The sequence below is a fragment of the Barbus barbus genome, assembly GCF_936440315.1.
Source record: "Barbus barbus genome assembly, chromosome: 21".
In the NCBI taxonomy this organism is placed as follows: domain Eukaryota; kingdom Metazoa; phylum Chordata; class Actinopteri; order Cypriniformes; family Cyprinidae; genus Barbus; species Barbus barbus.
This window is the reverse complement of record NC_136749.1, coordinates 12,392,908-12,409,314: the sequence shown is the minus strand read 5'-3', so window position 1 is coordinate 12,409,314 and position 16,407 is coordinate 12,392,908. Positions and strand designations below refer to the sequence as shown.

General features: G+C 40.8%; 1 protein-coding gene across 3 annotated transcripts in view; it reads left to right on the top strand.

The window, feature by feature from the left end:
- Positions 1 to 16,407, top strand: part of col14a1a (collagen, type XIV, alpha 1a) — a 121,910-nt gene that overhangs the window by 27,306 nt on the left and 78,197 nt on the right. For all 3 annotated transcript variants that reach the window (XM_079445624.1, XM_079445623.1, XM_079445622.1), the window contains exons 6-14: positions 5,609 to 5,764; positions 5,874 to 5,993; positions 7,319 to 7,483; positions 7,741 to 7,902; positions 8,774 to 8,931; positions 9,645 to 9,774; positions 10,907 to 11,049; positions 11,282 to 11,411; positions 12,557 to 12,696. In XM_079445624.1, the coding sequence (XP_079301750.1) occupies positions 5,609 to 5,764; positions 5,874 to 5,993; positions 7,319 to 7,483; positions 7,741 to 7,902; positions 8,774 to 8,931; positions 9,645 to 9,774; positions 10,907 to 11,049; positions 11,282 to 11,411; positions 12,557 to 12,696 (1,304 nt within the window). The remainder of the gene's footprint in view (positions 1 to 5,608; positions 5,765 to 5,873; positions 5,994 to 7,318; positions 7,484 to 7,740; positions 7,903 to 8,773; positions 8,932 to 9,644; positions 9,775 to 10,906; positions 11,050 to 11,281; positions 11,412 to 12,556; positions 12,697 to 16,407) is intronic.

Below are 16,407 nucleotides of genomic sequence, written 5' to 3'. Positions count from 1 at the left end.
AATTACAGTTTTTCTTGATTGCTAAAACACTATAACCAGGCGTTTGAACTAAAATTTCAAAACCATCACGCCATTTTTAAAAAAGCACACCCATTTCACTAAATTATAAACACTACTCCCATGCTTTGACACATGAATCAGATTTGGTGAACTGTTACTGCAAAACTCTACACACAAATCCCTGCATTTCTCAGTGCTTACACCATGTGGTCAATTAGAAAGCACTAGCATTCAATATTGTTCACTCAAGTCGGCAACATTTGAGCTCAATTAGCACACAATTACCCAAATGGAAACACTAGGAGTCTAAATTTGTCACACAACAATCAGAACCTTCAATGGCGATAAAAGGGCCAAAGTCAGCTTACAGTTTTTCTCAGTGGCTTTGGTGTAATTCTCAAAACTACTTGTTCAACCTCCACATCATCTAGTCACTTGTGCACATCATAAAACATGTCTCATTCTTTTGATTAAGTTGCAATTGCTTTGGTACATTCATGCAACTGATTATGTACATTCGTCTACGGTTTCCTACATTATCAGCTGCTATTGTCATGTTGCTCGAAATATATTATCTTACCCTTCAAAACATCTAGTCATTAGCTCATCGTATAAGTCATTAAATGCAATTTTTTTATTTAGTTGTCAAGAGTGAATATTTTATGGAAACATATTATCTACACATTTCTATTAGACTTTTTGCAAATTTGCCATGAATTGTTCAAGTAATGAAGAGAATACAAATCAACCATTGATAAAGCAGGTCTCTGAAATAGCTCAAAGATGCATCTCATGAACTTTCAATGGGAAAGCATATATAAACAGAGGACAACACAAGAGTTACAAATTCTGCCTGTGATGTCGAAGAGGTTCTTTGGCCTGTCCCAGACCAAAAACGGAGTGCTGGGGCAGAATAATTATTTTTGTTGTTGTTTGCTGTTTTGTACATTTGTTGTGTTCATCATGTGAAATTTTTGTTTTGTTTTGTACAAGCAAACTTATTACCAGTTTTTGTAGTATTGTTTTGAATTTATCTCATCAGTGTGTAAAACTTTGTTGTTGCGTGTGTGTGTTTGAGGGGTTGTGTGTCATGTCAGTATTGAGTTGTTTTGAGTGGAGAGCTTCATTTTGACTTGAATATAGGAAGTTTGGGGAATTGAGTTAGAAGTTATGGATTTGTGTTTAGAGTTTTGCAAAAAAAGAGACATAATTTCAAGAAATATGTTTAAGCAATTGCGAAAAACTGTAATAATAAAAAGAATACTAAGAATTCTACAATTCTGACTGATAGTGATAAACCTCTATGGTATAGACATATTATGCATTCTTAAAACGTATCTGCTTTGATATTGTGTATCTCAATGCCAATTTAGTGTGTAATACAGACAATTAATATTCATGAGCTCAGCCTCATCAATGTAGTGACGTCACGACTTGCCCACCTTCTGTCTCCTCAATCTAAATCTTGTTCCGCTCCATTGCGCTCTCGTCTCTCACAGCCCTCTGCGTTTAAACTCTGATTCACCTTTTTATATTTTTTGCCACTTCACGTCCCATTAAGAGACTAGATGACATGCTTAATTATCTTAAAGGCCTGTTTCAGGTTCTGCTGCCAATTCAGGAAGATGGTGAAACGGGTCTGGAGTTCCCCAAAAGGCCCAGAAGAGTCCAGACTGTGGCATGCTATCTGTCCTTTCGGTTTATTTAGATGGAGTGGACTGATTAACTTTGTGCTCTTTAGAACAAAGGCACCCATTCTTTAGCCTGCGCATTGTTTGGCACTTGGCTTTGTTGCTCCCAGAATCCTCTGCTGATGTCACAACCCATAGCATGCTTGGCATGGCCCGCAGTTGAGAGAGAGCTGAAGCATGAGAGAGGAATAATGCCGCCGTAATAAAATGCTCTACAGAGGCTAGATAGATCAGCCGCTCTCCACGTACTTTTTCAATTACCCCTGTCTGCATTCTTTAGGATATAAAAAAAGTGGGAATAGAGGGGGAATTCTGTTGGTTAGAGCTGTTAACCTTAATGGGCGCTGAATGGTATTTAAACATGCCCCTGAGAGGCCCAGATGAGCTCTTCTTCTAGTTTTATGTTTTACCGCACTGTCCACTTCAGTTATTAAAGGCATTCTCTCTTATTGTTTCTCTCTCTTTGTTTTTCTCTCCCCTCTCTTTCCTGTTGATATGCCACTGTAGCTCAGATACAGTCTAAGAACTGTTCTCAGATACATGGAAACTATTCACAAGTATATGGCTTATGTGTATGTGTATTATTATTTTTATATTATATTAATTATATTATATTATATTATATTATATGTTGTATTATAAAAAAATAAAAGTTGCCATTTAGAGTTTTAGGGGAAAATAAAATCTAATGGGCTTTTTACCCTGCATTAATCGCAAATAATTGCAGTGAGCATACTGTAACAGACTTTAAAATAAAAAAATAAAACAATCTTACTAGCCCCAAACATTTTATTTTAGTTTATTTTATTTTATTTTATTAAGAAATTAAAAGATTGCTTTTTACAGTTTTAGGGGAAAACTAAATCTAATGGGCTTTTTGAGATTAAGAACTTCTTAAATTTCCCATCCTGTCTGGGTGTGCTGTATTTCATAATAGCTACCCGTAGGTAGCACATGCATAATTATTTAGGTGATATTGTCAGCATATTAAGAACCACTCCAGATATCAAGCAGACTGTTATAACCCCAGGCTTACTATATCTTTGTCCCTTCAATACCCCTGTATTCCTTAATGACTTCACGTCAAAGAGAGTTGAAAGGTATAGCCAAAAAGACATGCTTGCTAAAAACTCCATCATTATTCAATGCCTCGAAAGAGCAAGAATTGTCCTTCCCCCCACATTAGTAGTCTAGACACCCCAGCGGCAAGGGAATGAAGATAGCTGACAAATTTCTGACATGAGGGATCTGACAGGAGCAGCAAGAGCGTCCATTCGGTAGTTAATCTTAATATGCATTTAATGAGAACAATAAACGTGACCTGCCACGGGACCAGCCCGCAGACTCTCACCTCTAGTGAATATTTCTGGAGACGCCGCGGTACACGCAGGCGACGACATTGAAGCCAGAATAGGCATAATTAATGGAGCTCTGCATGCACAGTGTATATATCATATCGCCGCTGCTTTGATTTTACACTCATGAAGGATGCGAAGAGTTGATTGCATTGTCTGTCGTGTTAATCTCATTCGCTTGTCTCTTCTTCTCTTCCTCCAGCATATGTTTGATTGAGAGCTCCCAGAGGACGTCCCGCAACCAAAAGAGAGCTTGTACAGCCCAACAGCTGCAATCTACGGCAGCTGCATTGCAGTAAACACTTCCACTGCATCCTATAGCGATCGCATGACCTTTTTTGGTTTTCCAAGTTGGCAACGAGGAGTCTGTTGCTTAGTAGATAAGTCCCGGGGCTCTTAGGGCTTAATGAATCGATGTTGCCGGATCGCTGATGGGTCTGATGAATCCTCACCCCTGAATCTCAGGATACAATCAGCCTCGTGCTCTCAGATAGAGGAGCTCACGTTGATTAGTGATACCGGGGCTCTCAATGGCTCACTGATAACAGCAGAAGGTACCTGTGTCTTGACAAGCCACTCTTTGTGTAATGGCGTGGATCGAACGACGCTGCTATTCACAGACATAAATAGGTAGAGAGGAATTAAGAAGCACAGGAGTTAATTAAACAAATCTCGCAGCGATTGAATGGCGGGTTTATCGAGTGTTTTCTCAGAGACAAATCGTTTCCTGGTGGTAAAACTAAACTGATTCGACAGACATGCCCAATAGTTTTGCCTGCCAAGATGTGCTTTTGCTGTAACTGTCTATACTGAGATGGTTCACCTAAAAATGTCTTAATTTACTTACCCTAATGTTGTTTCAAAGTAGTACGTTTTTTCATTCATGAAACGAAAGTTGAAGTATTATAAAAGTGGTACATATGACATTGTATATTGGTGCTATTGTATATTCTTTTGAAGTCATAGCTGTAAGAATAGAAGGATTATGCCATGAAAATCTTCTCATAACAGCTAAAAATGTAAACATAATTCACTGAAAATATTTAACAGATCAAAATGTAAACATTATTCATTGAAAATCTTCAATAGATAAAAATGTAAACATTATTCACTATCACATAAAAGATAAAAATTTAAATGCTATCTACTGAAAACTTTTAAGACCAAACTAGACCAAAATTTTAATAATTGTTCATTGAAAATCTTTACATGAAAGATCAAAATTTCAGTGTTTATTGAAGAAAAATCTTTAATAGATCAAAATGTAAACATTGTTCACTAAAAATCTTGACATAATAGACCAAAATTTAAATCATTATTCACTGAAAATCTTCACAGAATATATTACAATTTTAATCATTATTCATGGAAAACTTTTCATGAGACATTGACATCATTATTCATTGTTAATATTCACCAAAAATAAACAAATAAATAAATATTCACTGAAAATTTCACATTCCAAATCAGAGATTTGGTTCTGAAGTTCAACTGTCTGACTCCAGTCCCAATACTTAGCAACTCCCTGGAATAAAAGCTTATTTGGGAATAATACATTTTGATCTGAGCCTCACACAAAAATAACATATGGCTCAAATTGAATATAAGATCTGTGGACTACTTTCTGGCCATTTTGCATCTTTTTGAAATCCTTATTCACTTCCATTACACTGAAAACATTTTTCACCTTTTATGTTCCATGGAAGAATGACAATCAGGTTTGGAATGACATGAGTGTGAGTAAATAATTATAATTTTTTTGGATGAACTATCCCTTTAAAATGTAAATCACTCTCTTTTAAGCTTATGGAAATATATCATTAGCAACGGATTAAGAGCCTCAATTCTCTACTCCTCGCTGCCATCTTTGTGTCAATGGATTTCTCTGTATTCATGTCCAGGACTAGTTGAGTTTGGATAATGTCCCTGTTCTGTATTTCAGCCTCTGTAGATGGTGCCAAACACTAATGCTCTTATAGACATGACTTGCATCATGCTATAAACCTTTGACGGCCAGTTCTTCTGTGAAAATAAATGATTGAGTGAGGAACAAAACAGACTCCCCTGTTACACCACTGAGCTCTGTGGTCCTGCGCTCCTCAGATTTACTGCCCGTACTGACACTTCATCACTTTACCCCCTCTGTGTGTGGATATGTAGTTTTTGCACAGTGGGACTGCCAGGAGTTACCATCATACTCGCAGAGACATAAACACACACATGATTTGTTCGAGTTCAAGATGCCATCAGTTGTCTTTAACCAGTGTGGATCTCAAAGCTGCTCTGTTAAAATTGTATGAGTAAAATAATTTTGTTTTGGTTTATTGTTACTGCTGTGTTCATAAATCAAGCATGTTCTTCCCTGCCCTCTGATGATACTTTGTGCAATGACAAAGTGGCTCAATAAAACCGTACCTGCATTCACAGACTGCTGTGTAATTTGTGATATGGTGCTGGGTTTGTTTGTTTCTTCAGAGGACAATGTTTTTGGGTCTATAGACATGTGGGAATGTATATGTGCAACAAGGTTCATTCTTTCTTTTTCTATCTCTCATAATCCAGTGGATCAGTTTGTCTGCACAACTTCTGCCATTGCGGATATTGTCATTCTGGTCGATGGATCTTGGAGTATTGGGCGAATCAATTTCCGTCTGGTTCGCATGTTCCTTGAAAACCTGGTCAATGCCTTCGATGTGGGAATAGACAAAACCCGGATTGGTGGGTTCCATTTGTGTGTAGTAATGGATCATATATTAATTTGCTTTTCAATTTAGGTCTGATCTGTAAAGTATTATTGTGTTTCCTGAATGTGTTTTTTGTGTTTTAGGACTGGCCCAGTACAGCGGCGATCCACGGATTGAGTGGCACTTGAATGGCTTTAGTACAAAAGATGCATTAATAGATGCTGTCAAAAACCTGCCGTACAAGGGAGGTAACACTCTCACAGGTAATGTGCTGTGTTTTTCCGGACCTTTTCAATTTTTCTAGAGACACGGATATACTGTGCCTTGTGAAAGTGTTAATAACCAGTCTGATCAGTGCACCAAAGTACAAATCCAAAGCTCAAAGAATTGTTAATGTAGGCATGACAATAAATAACTAAATTAGTATTTCACTTTTGTGTACAATTTTTCAGCGCAGAAACCTGCATTTTATTTGCTAACCACCCAGTCCAACATTTAGTATTGCACTGTGGTAGAGCAAATTAACATATCACAATTGCAACTTTATGTCTCACAGTTAGGGCTGGGATATATATTGAACGCGATGATCATGCGCATCTCGTCAGTAAAGCCGGTTCCGTGATTAGCGGTAAATCTCCATCACCCCCTTTCAAATGGAGCGGCATTTAATACATGAGCCGTAGATCACGGCAAGCTACGCAATATCGAGTTCATTATCGCAGATGAATCGCCTTCGATAATGAACTCGATATTGCGTAGCTTGTGAGTGATCTACGGCTCTGTGTATTAAATGTCACTCCGTTTGAAAGCAGGTGATGGAGAATTACCGCTAATCACGAAACTGACTTTACTGACGAGATGCGTATGATCATCGCATTCGATATATTGCCCAGCTCTACTCACAGTTGTGACTTACTTTCTATTAATTGCAATGTTATTTCTTACATTTGGGACTTTATTTCTTGTAATTGTGATTTTGTATCTTACAATAGTGACTTTCTCATAATTGCGATTTTATTTTTTACAATGTGACTTTATATCTCACAATTGTGACTTACTGTAACTTTCCCGTAATTGCAATTTATATCTCACAGTCGTGACTTAGTTTCTTGTAATCGTGATTATATCTCACTATTGTTTTAATTAACTTCACTTTTTGTAATTGCAACTTTATATCTCTGAATTCCAAATTCATATTTCAGAATTGCATCTTTATATCTCATAATTATGACTTTCTTTTCTATTTCATTTCTTACAATTGCGGCTTTATTTCTTGTAATTGTGACGTTATAGCTCACAGTGGTGACTATTACTCATAATTTCATTTTTAGATTATTTTGTTATACTTTTATAGCTCACAATTGTGAATTTTTTTACTTGTTTTTGTGATTGTATTTGTTGGATTGTAATTGCGATAAAAATTCACTTTTTGTAATATCAATATAATATCTCACGATTGCAACTTCATACTCAAAATTTCAAATTTATATCTCACAGTTGTGACTTTATATCTAGTAATTGTAAATTATTATTATTTTTTTTAATTTATTTTATGAAACTCTTTCATTTACTATTTTGGTCTGGCTAGGTCTTGCTCTTACCTACATCCTAGAGAACAGCTTCAAACCCGAGTCTGGGGCTCGTAGCGATGTTCCCAAAATTGGAATTCTGATAACCGACGGCAAATCCCAGGATGACGTTATCCCACCTGCTCAGACCCTGAGAAGTGCTGGAGTCGAGCTATTTGCCATTGGTATTAGAAAATTCCTTATTAGAAAATTAATTTTGTTTGTGTTCATCCAATTTAATGAATGCAGTATGTAAAATAAACATCCTCAGGGCTGATGTATACATGTAGCTTTTCAGAAATCATTTATGAATTTTATCACTAATAAGTATTTACAAAATCTGCCAAAAGATTGTAGACTGCCAACATTATCACATTATCAACAAAAGCTATTTATTATAGCTATTCCAGAAACCTGTGTGAATATGTATGGCTGTGCGTAGGTGTGAAGAATGCTGATGAGAATGAGCTGAAGGCTATCGCCTCTGAACCAGAGGAAACACACGTTTATAATGTGGCAGACTTCAGTATCATGAGCACTATAGTGGATGGTCTGACCAGGAAGGTGTGTGATGGAGTGGAGCAACAAGACAAAGATATTAAACGTGAGTGTTTTAATTGCTATTTAAACTTAGATACACTGTAAAAAAAAAAAAAAATCCCTACGTTTCGTAAATTCTGTAGTTTTTTAAAAATAATTCTGGCAGCTGTGGTTGCCAGAATAATTTTGTAAAAAATACAGAAAAACTGTAAACACATTTACAGAACAAAACTGTACAATTTACAGTATAAAACTGTAATTTACAAACAGGGAAATTTTTATATAAACCACTAAATTCAACAACACACACTGCTATTAAAATCTGTTTTGTACCTTTAACATACTGACAAACACCATAATAATGCAGGTGGTAAAAGAGAAAGACACATGAAGAATCAAAGCTCATCACAAGTCGCTTCGCCACAAGCAGAAGTATATACTAATATATAGAAGGTGCACAGAGTCATTCATGCAAACACAAAACACCATCATGGTAACACACATGATAATTAAATAATGCAATAAACTTTCATTAAACAACAGAAGATGTAACATCAAGCCCAAATGTACATAACTGATAACAAAAACTATTAAAAAACATGATTATTTAAACATAATACTTTCAAATGTGGAGTGTCATGCAGGGAATTCTGGGAATATCAGTTTACAGTTTTTGACTGTACATTGATTTGTTATTTTTACTTCTAAAAACTGTACAATTAACAGCATGTTACTGTAAAATTACATGAAATGTCTGGTTAGATCTTTTACAATTTGTCCCTGTATATAGTACAGGAACTCACAGTTAACATATTAACAGTTTTTATTTCAGTAGCATTTTTACAAAATTTTACAGTTAAAATTACACTTATTTTTTACAGTGTACAGTATCTTATGTCTGATCTAAAGCCTCATGATTCCCTCATGATTGACAGGAGATTCTTCCACTGAAGAGACGGCTTCTCCACCCCTGGACTTAATCACTTCTGAGGTGACTGCACACAGTTTTCGTGTGTCCTGGACTCATGCGCCTGGCAGTGTGGAAAAATATCGGGTAGTTTACCATCCATCCGGAGCAGATATTCTGGAAGAGGTGACCAATGTTCTTTCACAACATTCAAATATGCTACTCAACTATTAGCAATGCCACAAAATATCCAAAACCTTCCACCTAAAAGCCACTTAAAGGGATAGTTTACCCAAAAAAGAAATTTCTAATATCACTTACTCATGCCATTCCAAACCTGTATAAATGTCTTTCTTCTGTAGAACACAGAAGACCCATATAATGAAAGTCTATGAGGTTCAGAACAACATTTAACCCCACTGACTTTCATTGTATGGTCAAAAAACAATCTTCGGTGATGTTCCCCATATCAAATAAATGAGAACGTGTTTGGAACCACATGAGGTTCAAGAAAATAACATCTTTTAGAAGATAGATGACCTCTTGTCAGAGGTCCTACTATATATGTCAGCTGATGTTCAACAACAGTCATTGTTTTAGAAGTAATTTTTGTGCTCTCTGTCTTAAAAATAAACCACAAATGGTTAGATATTTTGTTATCTAGAGGAATGACAGGATTAAATTTATAACTGGCTTAAATGTCAAAATACTTTTCAGTGTCTCTTTTATCTTTTGTTTATTTCCATTTTTCTGACGGGTGTCAGCACAATACTATAAATATTATGTGCTGCACTTTGGCACATTATTTAATACAGCTGAGTTTTTCTGTCTTATTTTTCATAACCATTCTGCAAACTGCTGTGCTAGGCATCACAAACCGCTGTTGTCTTGCTGTGCAGATTGTGGTGGGCGGCACGGAGAATTCAGTCGTCCTGCAGAATTTGAACTCTCTGACTGAATACGAGATTGCTGTGTTCGCTGTGTACCGCAGCGCAGCGAGTGACGCTCTGAGAGGCAGCGAGATCACGCGTGAGTCATATTCTAAACTTGCCACGACCTACCTTGTCTACAGAACATTTCAAATCACATGTGTTACAGGCTGGTGTCCTTCAACACGATTTCATTACCCACAAACCACACGCCTATTTCTTTTTCCTAAATGCCCTTTACACTAATTCTATAATCACCTTCTAATATACAGATGTTTATTTCCTAACCGATACTTTTGAGCAGACTCAAGAACACTGGACTGATGTCTGAAGTTTAGTGGTTGATTAAGATGTTTAAAGTCTTTGGTTTGTGGTAGATGATTGTTGTAAAGACTGTTCATGTGTGCTTTTTCCAGAATGAAAAAATTCTCTTCACACTCCATCAAAGTCACACTCTTTCCAGAATATAACTCAGAACACACTTCTGATCTTTGCAAATCTTTTACATGCACAACCAAAACTGAAAAATACTCAAGACACACAAACAAATAGTTTAATCAGTATTTTTTTCAGTAAAGCAAGATTTAAATGAGACGCTAAATTGTGTTAGATATTATAAGTTGTTTTCTGAAATAAAATTTGGATTTAAAATAGACTAAATAAAATGTAATGAAGTAATTTTTTTTTTTTTTCATTTTGACCATTATTATTCTGAAATAAATAAAATTATAAATTATTCTTAAAAAACATATTAAAATGCAACTTTTAAATGCATTTTATATATATACTTATTTATTTTAGTCTTAATATACAACCTTTCTTCTGAAATATAAATGAAGATAAAAATGAATTAAAGATTAAATTAAGGATAAATTAAAAACACAATCATATACATAAATGCTGCTAACATATTATTGTAGCCCAGTTTTTGCTGTTTACATTTACATTTTTATAAGCAACTGAAAAAAAGCACAAATGTCAGGGCATGTCGAAACTTCTCCAGGGCCCCAAAACACCCTCAGACCCCAGGGGGTTAAATCAACGGCGCTACATGTCGGCACGCTGCCCACAAGGCCATTTGGTGCTGACTTTTTCTGTATTTTTACTGTAAAATATGGATTTATAAAATGACTGCAATGTACGCTCTCACACACATGCAAGCACAAAAAAACACAGCCCGTCTGTCTGTGTTAAATATGGATGTCTGATTTGTATGTATGTGTGTATCTCAGTGGCTCTACCAACAGCGAGTGATCTCGAGGTGTACGATGTGACAGACAACAGCATGAGAGCCCGCTGGAGGGATGCAGAAGGGGCTTCTGGGTACATGATCCTTTACGCTCCACTGAGCAGTGAGACTACAGATGAAAGAGAGGTGAGGCTGCAAATTGTCTTTGTGAGTGTGCCTGTCTGTGTTTGAGTAAACGTTAAGCCCGTGCCGGCATGATGACACTTCCCCCAAAATAGTAGCTTTTGCACTCTTTTCATGGGAGCCATAGAAGAAGAATAACATTCATCACGTTTGAGTTCCCTTGGTTGCACTTTGATCTGTGTTTCAGCAGCCTTTATGCTGCTCTAAAGGTGTTGCCATTGTTTTTGGGATACAGCTAAGAGTGGATGAGTCGGTGACTGATGTGGAACTGACTGGAATGATTCCTGACACAGAGTACACCGTTACAGTCTATGCCATGTTCGGAGAGGAGGCCAGTGATCCTGCTACTGTTCAGGAGACCACCAGTGAGTGTCCAAACCAGCCTGTTTTAAATTTAAACATGCAGGCAGCTTTCTTTCCAACACTTTTTGTATAATGTCCAGTGTTTAATTGTTCTATTCTGCAGCACAGACAAAACTCATAATAATTAATTAATAAACATTAAAATGTGTTTAAAGGTGCTCCAAGTAATAGGGCTGGGTGATATAGATAAATGAAATATTTCAATATTTTCAGTCTTTTAACAATAATCAGTATGTGTGTATTTGTTTTGAAAAGGCTTATAATTGTGTTTTTTTTTATCAGATCAAACATGATTTCATTAAAACAGCCATAGTAGCCAATTTTATTAAAAATGTTGAATTCAAAGAGTAAACTTCTGTTAAGATCTACATTTTAGTTAGAATAATCAAGGCACAAAACATTTTAATTTACGCTGCAGTTAAAAAGTAACTGAAAGGAAAAAAAATACATAAAAAAACAAAACAAAAACATTAACAGGTCAAGGTACAGTAAAATATAATTACAATTTTAAATAATTTTAAAGTATTTTAAAATAAAAATTATAATTAAAAAAGTAAAAATATAAATATAGTAAATACTAATGTAATATAATATAATATAATATTTTTTGTGACGGCAAAGCTGAATTTTCAGCAGTTATTACTCCAGTCTTGAGAAACCATTTTAATATGCTGATCTGGTGAAACCGTGATGCATTTTTTAGAATTATTTGATTAATTTAAAGTTCAAAAGAATAACATTTATTAGCATTTATTATTTTTTTATAATTTATTTTTAACATTTGTATTATTTTTTTCCATTTAACATTGTCTTTATGGTCACTTTTGATGAGTTTAATGCATCCTTGCTGAATAAAGAAAAAATCCTACTAAATCCTACTGTATATAGTTTTATATATATATATATATATATAAAAAAAAATTAAAATTAATCAAAATTACCAGCTTAACAAGTTTAACTGAAAGATGTTACATATTCTTACATGCTCTCATTCTCTTGAGTTGCAAGACAAGGGCAGAACGTGTTTTTTGGAAAATTAATGAGCAGTATAAAAGTGCATCAAAATCATTGTCTTTAATGTTGTAACAATGCAACTTAAAATTCAGTATGTGTCAGTGATTGATCATTAGTCCCTGTCTTCCCGCAGTGTCCCTGAGACCTCCACGTAACCTGAGGGTCACTGAAGTTGACCACAGCTCTGTGCGACTCAACTGGGACGCAGTGTCCAGTAAGGTTAAGGGCTACCGTGTCATATATACGAAGACAGATGGTGTCCAGACCAGTCAGGTGATCACTACAGCACAACCTACAATACATGACATCGTTTCTCTGTTAAACAAACATGCTCTCATTCACTCTCACACTCAGTTAATCAGATGTATAGTATATAAAATAGGGATGTAACAATATCAAAATCTCACAATATGATAATATTGTGATATTTAAAAAAAAAAGACAAATGAAGAATTGGAAAAAAAATAAATAAAATGTTGTACATTTTAAAGTTCAATTCTTCTATCCAATGCACTTTGAAAGTTTATTAAATTAAGAGCTCCAACCCATGTTCCCTATCTGTCGGTCACTACGAGTTATGTCGTGACGACATTAGGGGATTTACTTGGAAGCCCCGACTGCCTCTGATAAGAGAAAACGCCAATGAAATTTGGCTAGTGGATTTTGCATACCTGAGCCACTCCCCGTGCATACGGGTATAAAAGGGCGACAGGTGCATCCACTCATCAGATTTTTGCTTCGGAGCCGAGTGGATGAGAAGTTTTGCGATCTCCACAAAGCCTTCTGCCTCAAAAAAAGAGTTTGTTCCTGGGTGGCGTCACGGTGCAGACAGCGGTGTCCCTGCAGCAGCGATTCCCCTGGGCACTTCACCTGAAAGAGCAAATTTCTAAAACACTGGGCGGTTCGCGTCTTTTTAAAGATGCCGTTCCGTCCGTGTTCTCTTGGTTGCGGTCGCTTCCTGTCCTCGGATGACGGTCACGAGCGTTGTCTTCAGTGTCTGGGCATCCAGCACGCTGAAGATGCGTTTGTGGATGAGTCATGCGCCTGTTGTGGGCGTATGAACATGGCAACGCTGCGTTCTCGCCTTTCCTTTCTGAAAGGATTGGCACCCTCTGCCGCCACCCGTCCCGGTCTCTCTGGCTCGAGCAGAGGACCGCCGGCTGGCGCTCTGGGAGATCTGAGGGTGACGGTAAGAGCTTCTCCGCCGGGCACGTCCCCACGGACCTCTTACTCCTCCCGCAGCGCTTGTTCCGTCCGGTTCCCGAGTGATTTCGCTGGTTCGCCTCACGGGGCCGCCAGCATTTCATTCGGTGCGCCGCCCGAGGATCAGATGTCGATCGCGGCATCGGGGGATGGGCTTTCGTCCTCTGAGGATGAACGATCGGCGGGGCTGCCCCCCTCGGGTGTTGTCGCCACTGCCGATCCGGACCCAGAGCTGACGGCCATGCTTGCCCGGGCAGCCGTGAGTATCGGGCTGGAGGTCAACAGACCGCCCAGTCCCGAGCCCTCGCGGCTGGATGATTGGTTCATCGGCGCAAAACGCGACCAGCGGCCGCACTTTGCCCCGGTGCCTTTCTTCCCGGAGGTGCATGAGGAGCTGACGAAGTCGTGGACGGCCCCTTTTTCGGCCAGAAGCCGCTCGTCTCCCTCCTCCGTCCTCACTACCCTCGATGGCGGGGCGGCCAGGGGGTACGTGGATATTCCCCAGGTGGAGAGAGCGGTTGCGGTGCACCTGTGCCCGCAAAACGCCGCCACCTGGAGGAATCGTCCGCGTCTCCCGTCCAAAGCCTGTAAGCTGACGGCCGCACTCGCCGCCAAGGCCTACAGCGCTGCGGGCCAGGCCGCCTCTGCCCTGCATGCCATGGCCATCCTGCAAGTTCACCAGGCCAAGGCACTAAAACAAATGCACGAGGGTAGTCCCGACCCGGGGTTGATGCAGGAGCTGCGCACGGCGACTGACTTCGCTCTCCGGGCGACGAAAGTCACGGCGCGGTCCCTCGGGAAGGCGATGTCCACGTTAGTGGTCCAAGAGCGCCATCTCTGGCTCAATCTGGCCGAGATGAAGGACGTCGACAAAGTACGCTTTCTCGACGCCTCCATCTCCCAGACGGGGCTATTTGGCGACACTGTCGAGGGTTTTGCCCAGCAATTCTCGGCAGTACAAAAGCAGACGGAGGCAATCCAGCACATCCTCCCTAAACGGCGGGATGCTCCAGCTGCCACCGCTGGCCCAAGGGCCAGGCCCCAGTCTGCTGGTCGCCGTGGGCGCCCTCCTGCGTCCTCCAGAGCTGCTCCGCCCCGTGCTGAGTCGTCACCTAGGCCGGTGCGTCGAGCCTCTCGCAGGAGTGCGGCGCCCCCTGCGCCTCAGCCGGCCGCCAAGTCCTCCAGGAAGACGACAAAGCGGCCCTGACGCGCACAACCCGGAGATGGAGGAATTTGCTCTTTCCCAGGAGACGACGAGGCTAGCGTCGCTCCTTCCCCCGGAGGAGGGCCGGGTGGAGAATCCTGTGTTTTCTTTTCTTTCTGTTCCGCCACTGGCTCAAGGGCCAGTGGTACCCACATTGTCAAAGAAAGAGCAATTTCCCTTTCCTCCGGGTTCCCAGGTCTGCGGGCTGACAGTGTGCGACGCACTGCCTCCTCACTCTCACCCGAGACCCATATTGCCAGTGGCCAAGAGAGTGCGGTCTGGGGACGCGATGCCTCCCCGCGCACCTCTAGCCAGTCCCCCCGGGGACTCAGGGAGTTTTGTGGGGATGAGTCAGAACGCACCGCCTTCTGTTCCATCCAACCTTACTCCCCCTCGCTGCACCACTGCGGGCACGTCGATTGTGCCTTTGGTGCCACTTGCACGGTATCTGGGGGCGTGGCTTGCGCTACCCAGCCCGTCTCGCTGGCTCATTCGCACAGTTCGACTCGGCTATGCGATTCAGTTCGCCAGGCGGCCTCCCAGGTTCAGTGGCATCCTCGAGACTTCGGTGGCAGTCCGAGATGCACCTGTCCTGCGCGAGGAGATTGCTGTCCTTCTGGCAAAGGGTGCAATCGAGCCGGTCCCTCCAGCCGAGATGAGGCAGGGGTTTTACAGCCCCTACTTCATCGTGCCCAAGAAAGGCGGTGGCCTCCGGCCAATCCTGGACCTGCGAGTCTTGAATCGGGCCCTACACAAGCTCCCGTTCAAGATGTTGACACAGAAGCGCATCGTCAGATGCGTGCAGTCCGCGGATTGGTTTGCAGCGATCGACCTGAAGGACGCTTACTTTCATGTCTCGATTCTCCCTCGACACAGGCCGTTCCTACGGTTTGCGTTCGAGGGGCGGGCATGGCAGTACAGGGTCCTCCCCTTCGGGCTCTCCCTGTCTCCCCGTGCCTTCACGAAGGTGGCGGAGGGCGCCCTTGCCCCGTTACGGGAAGTGGGCGTCAGGATCCTCAACTATCTCGACGATTGGCTCATTCTGGCCCGGTCGCGAGAACAGTTGTGTGGTCACAGGGACCTGGTGCTCCGGCACCTCAGCCAGTTGGGGCTTCGGGTCAACTGGGAAAAGAGCAAGCTCTCCCCTGTGCAGAGAATCTCTTTTCTCGGTGTGGAGTTAGACTCCGTGAGTATGATGGCACGTCTCACGGACGAGCGTGCCCAATCAGTGCTGAACTGCCTGAGTTCCTTCAGAGGCAGGACAGTGGTTCCGCTGAAACAGTTTCAGCAGCTCCTGGGGCATATGGCATCCGTAGCCGCAGTCACGCCGCTCGGGTTGCTTCATATGAGACCACTTCAGCACTGGTTACACTCACGGGTCCCGAGATGGGCATGGCGCCGCGGGACACGTCGTGTGACCATCACACAGTCGTGTCGCCGCTCTTTCAGCCCCTGGTCAGACCTTGCTTTCCTACGGGCCGGGGTGCCCTTAGGACAAGTGTCCCGGCATGTTGTTGTCACAACAGATGCCTCCAGCAGGGGCTGGGGCGCTACATGCAACGGGCAGGCAGCCTCGG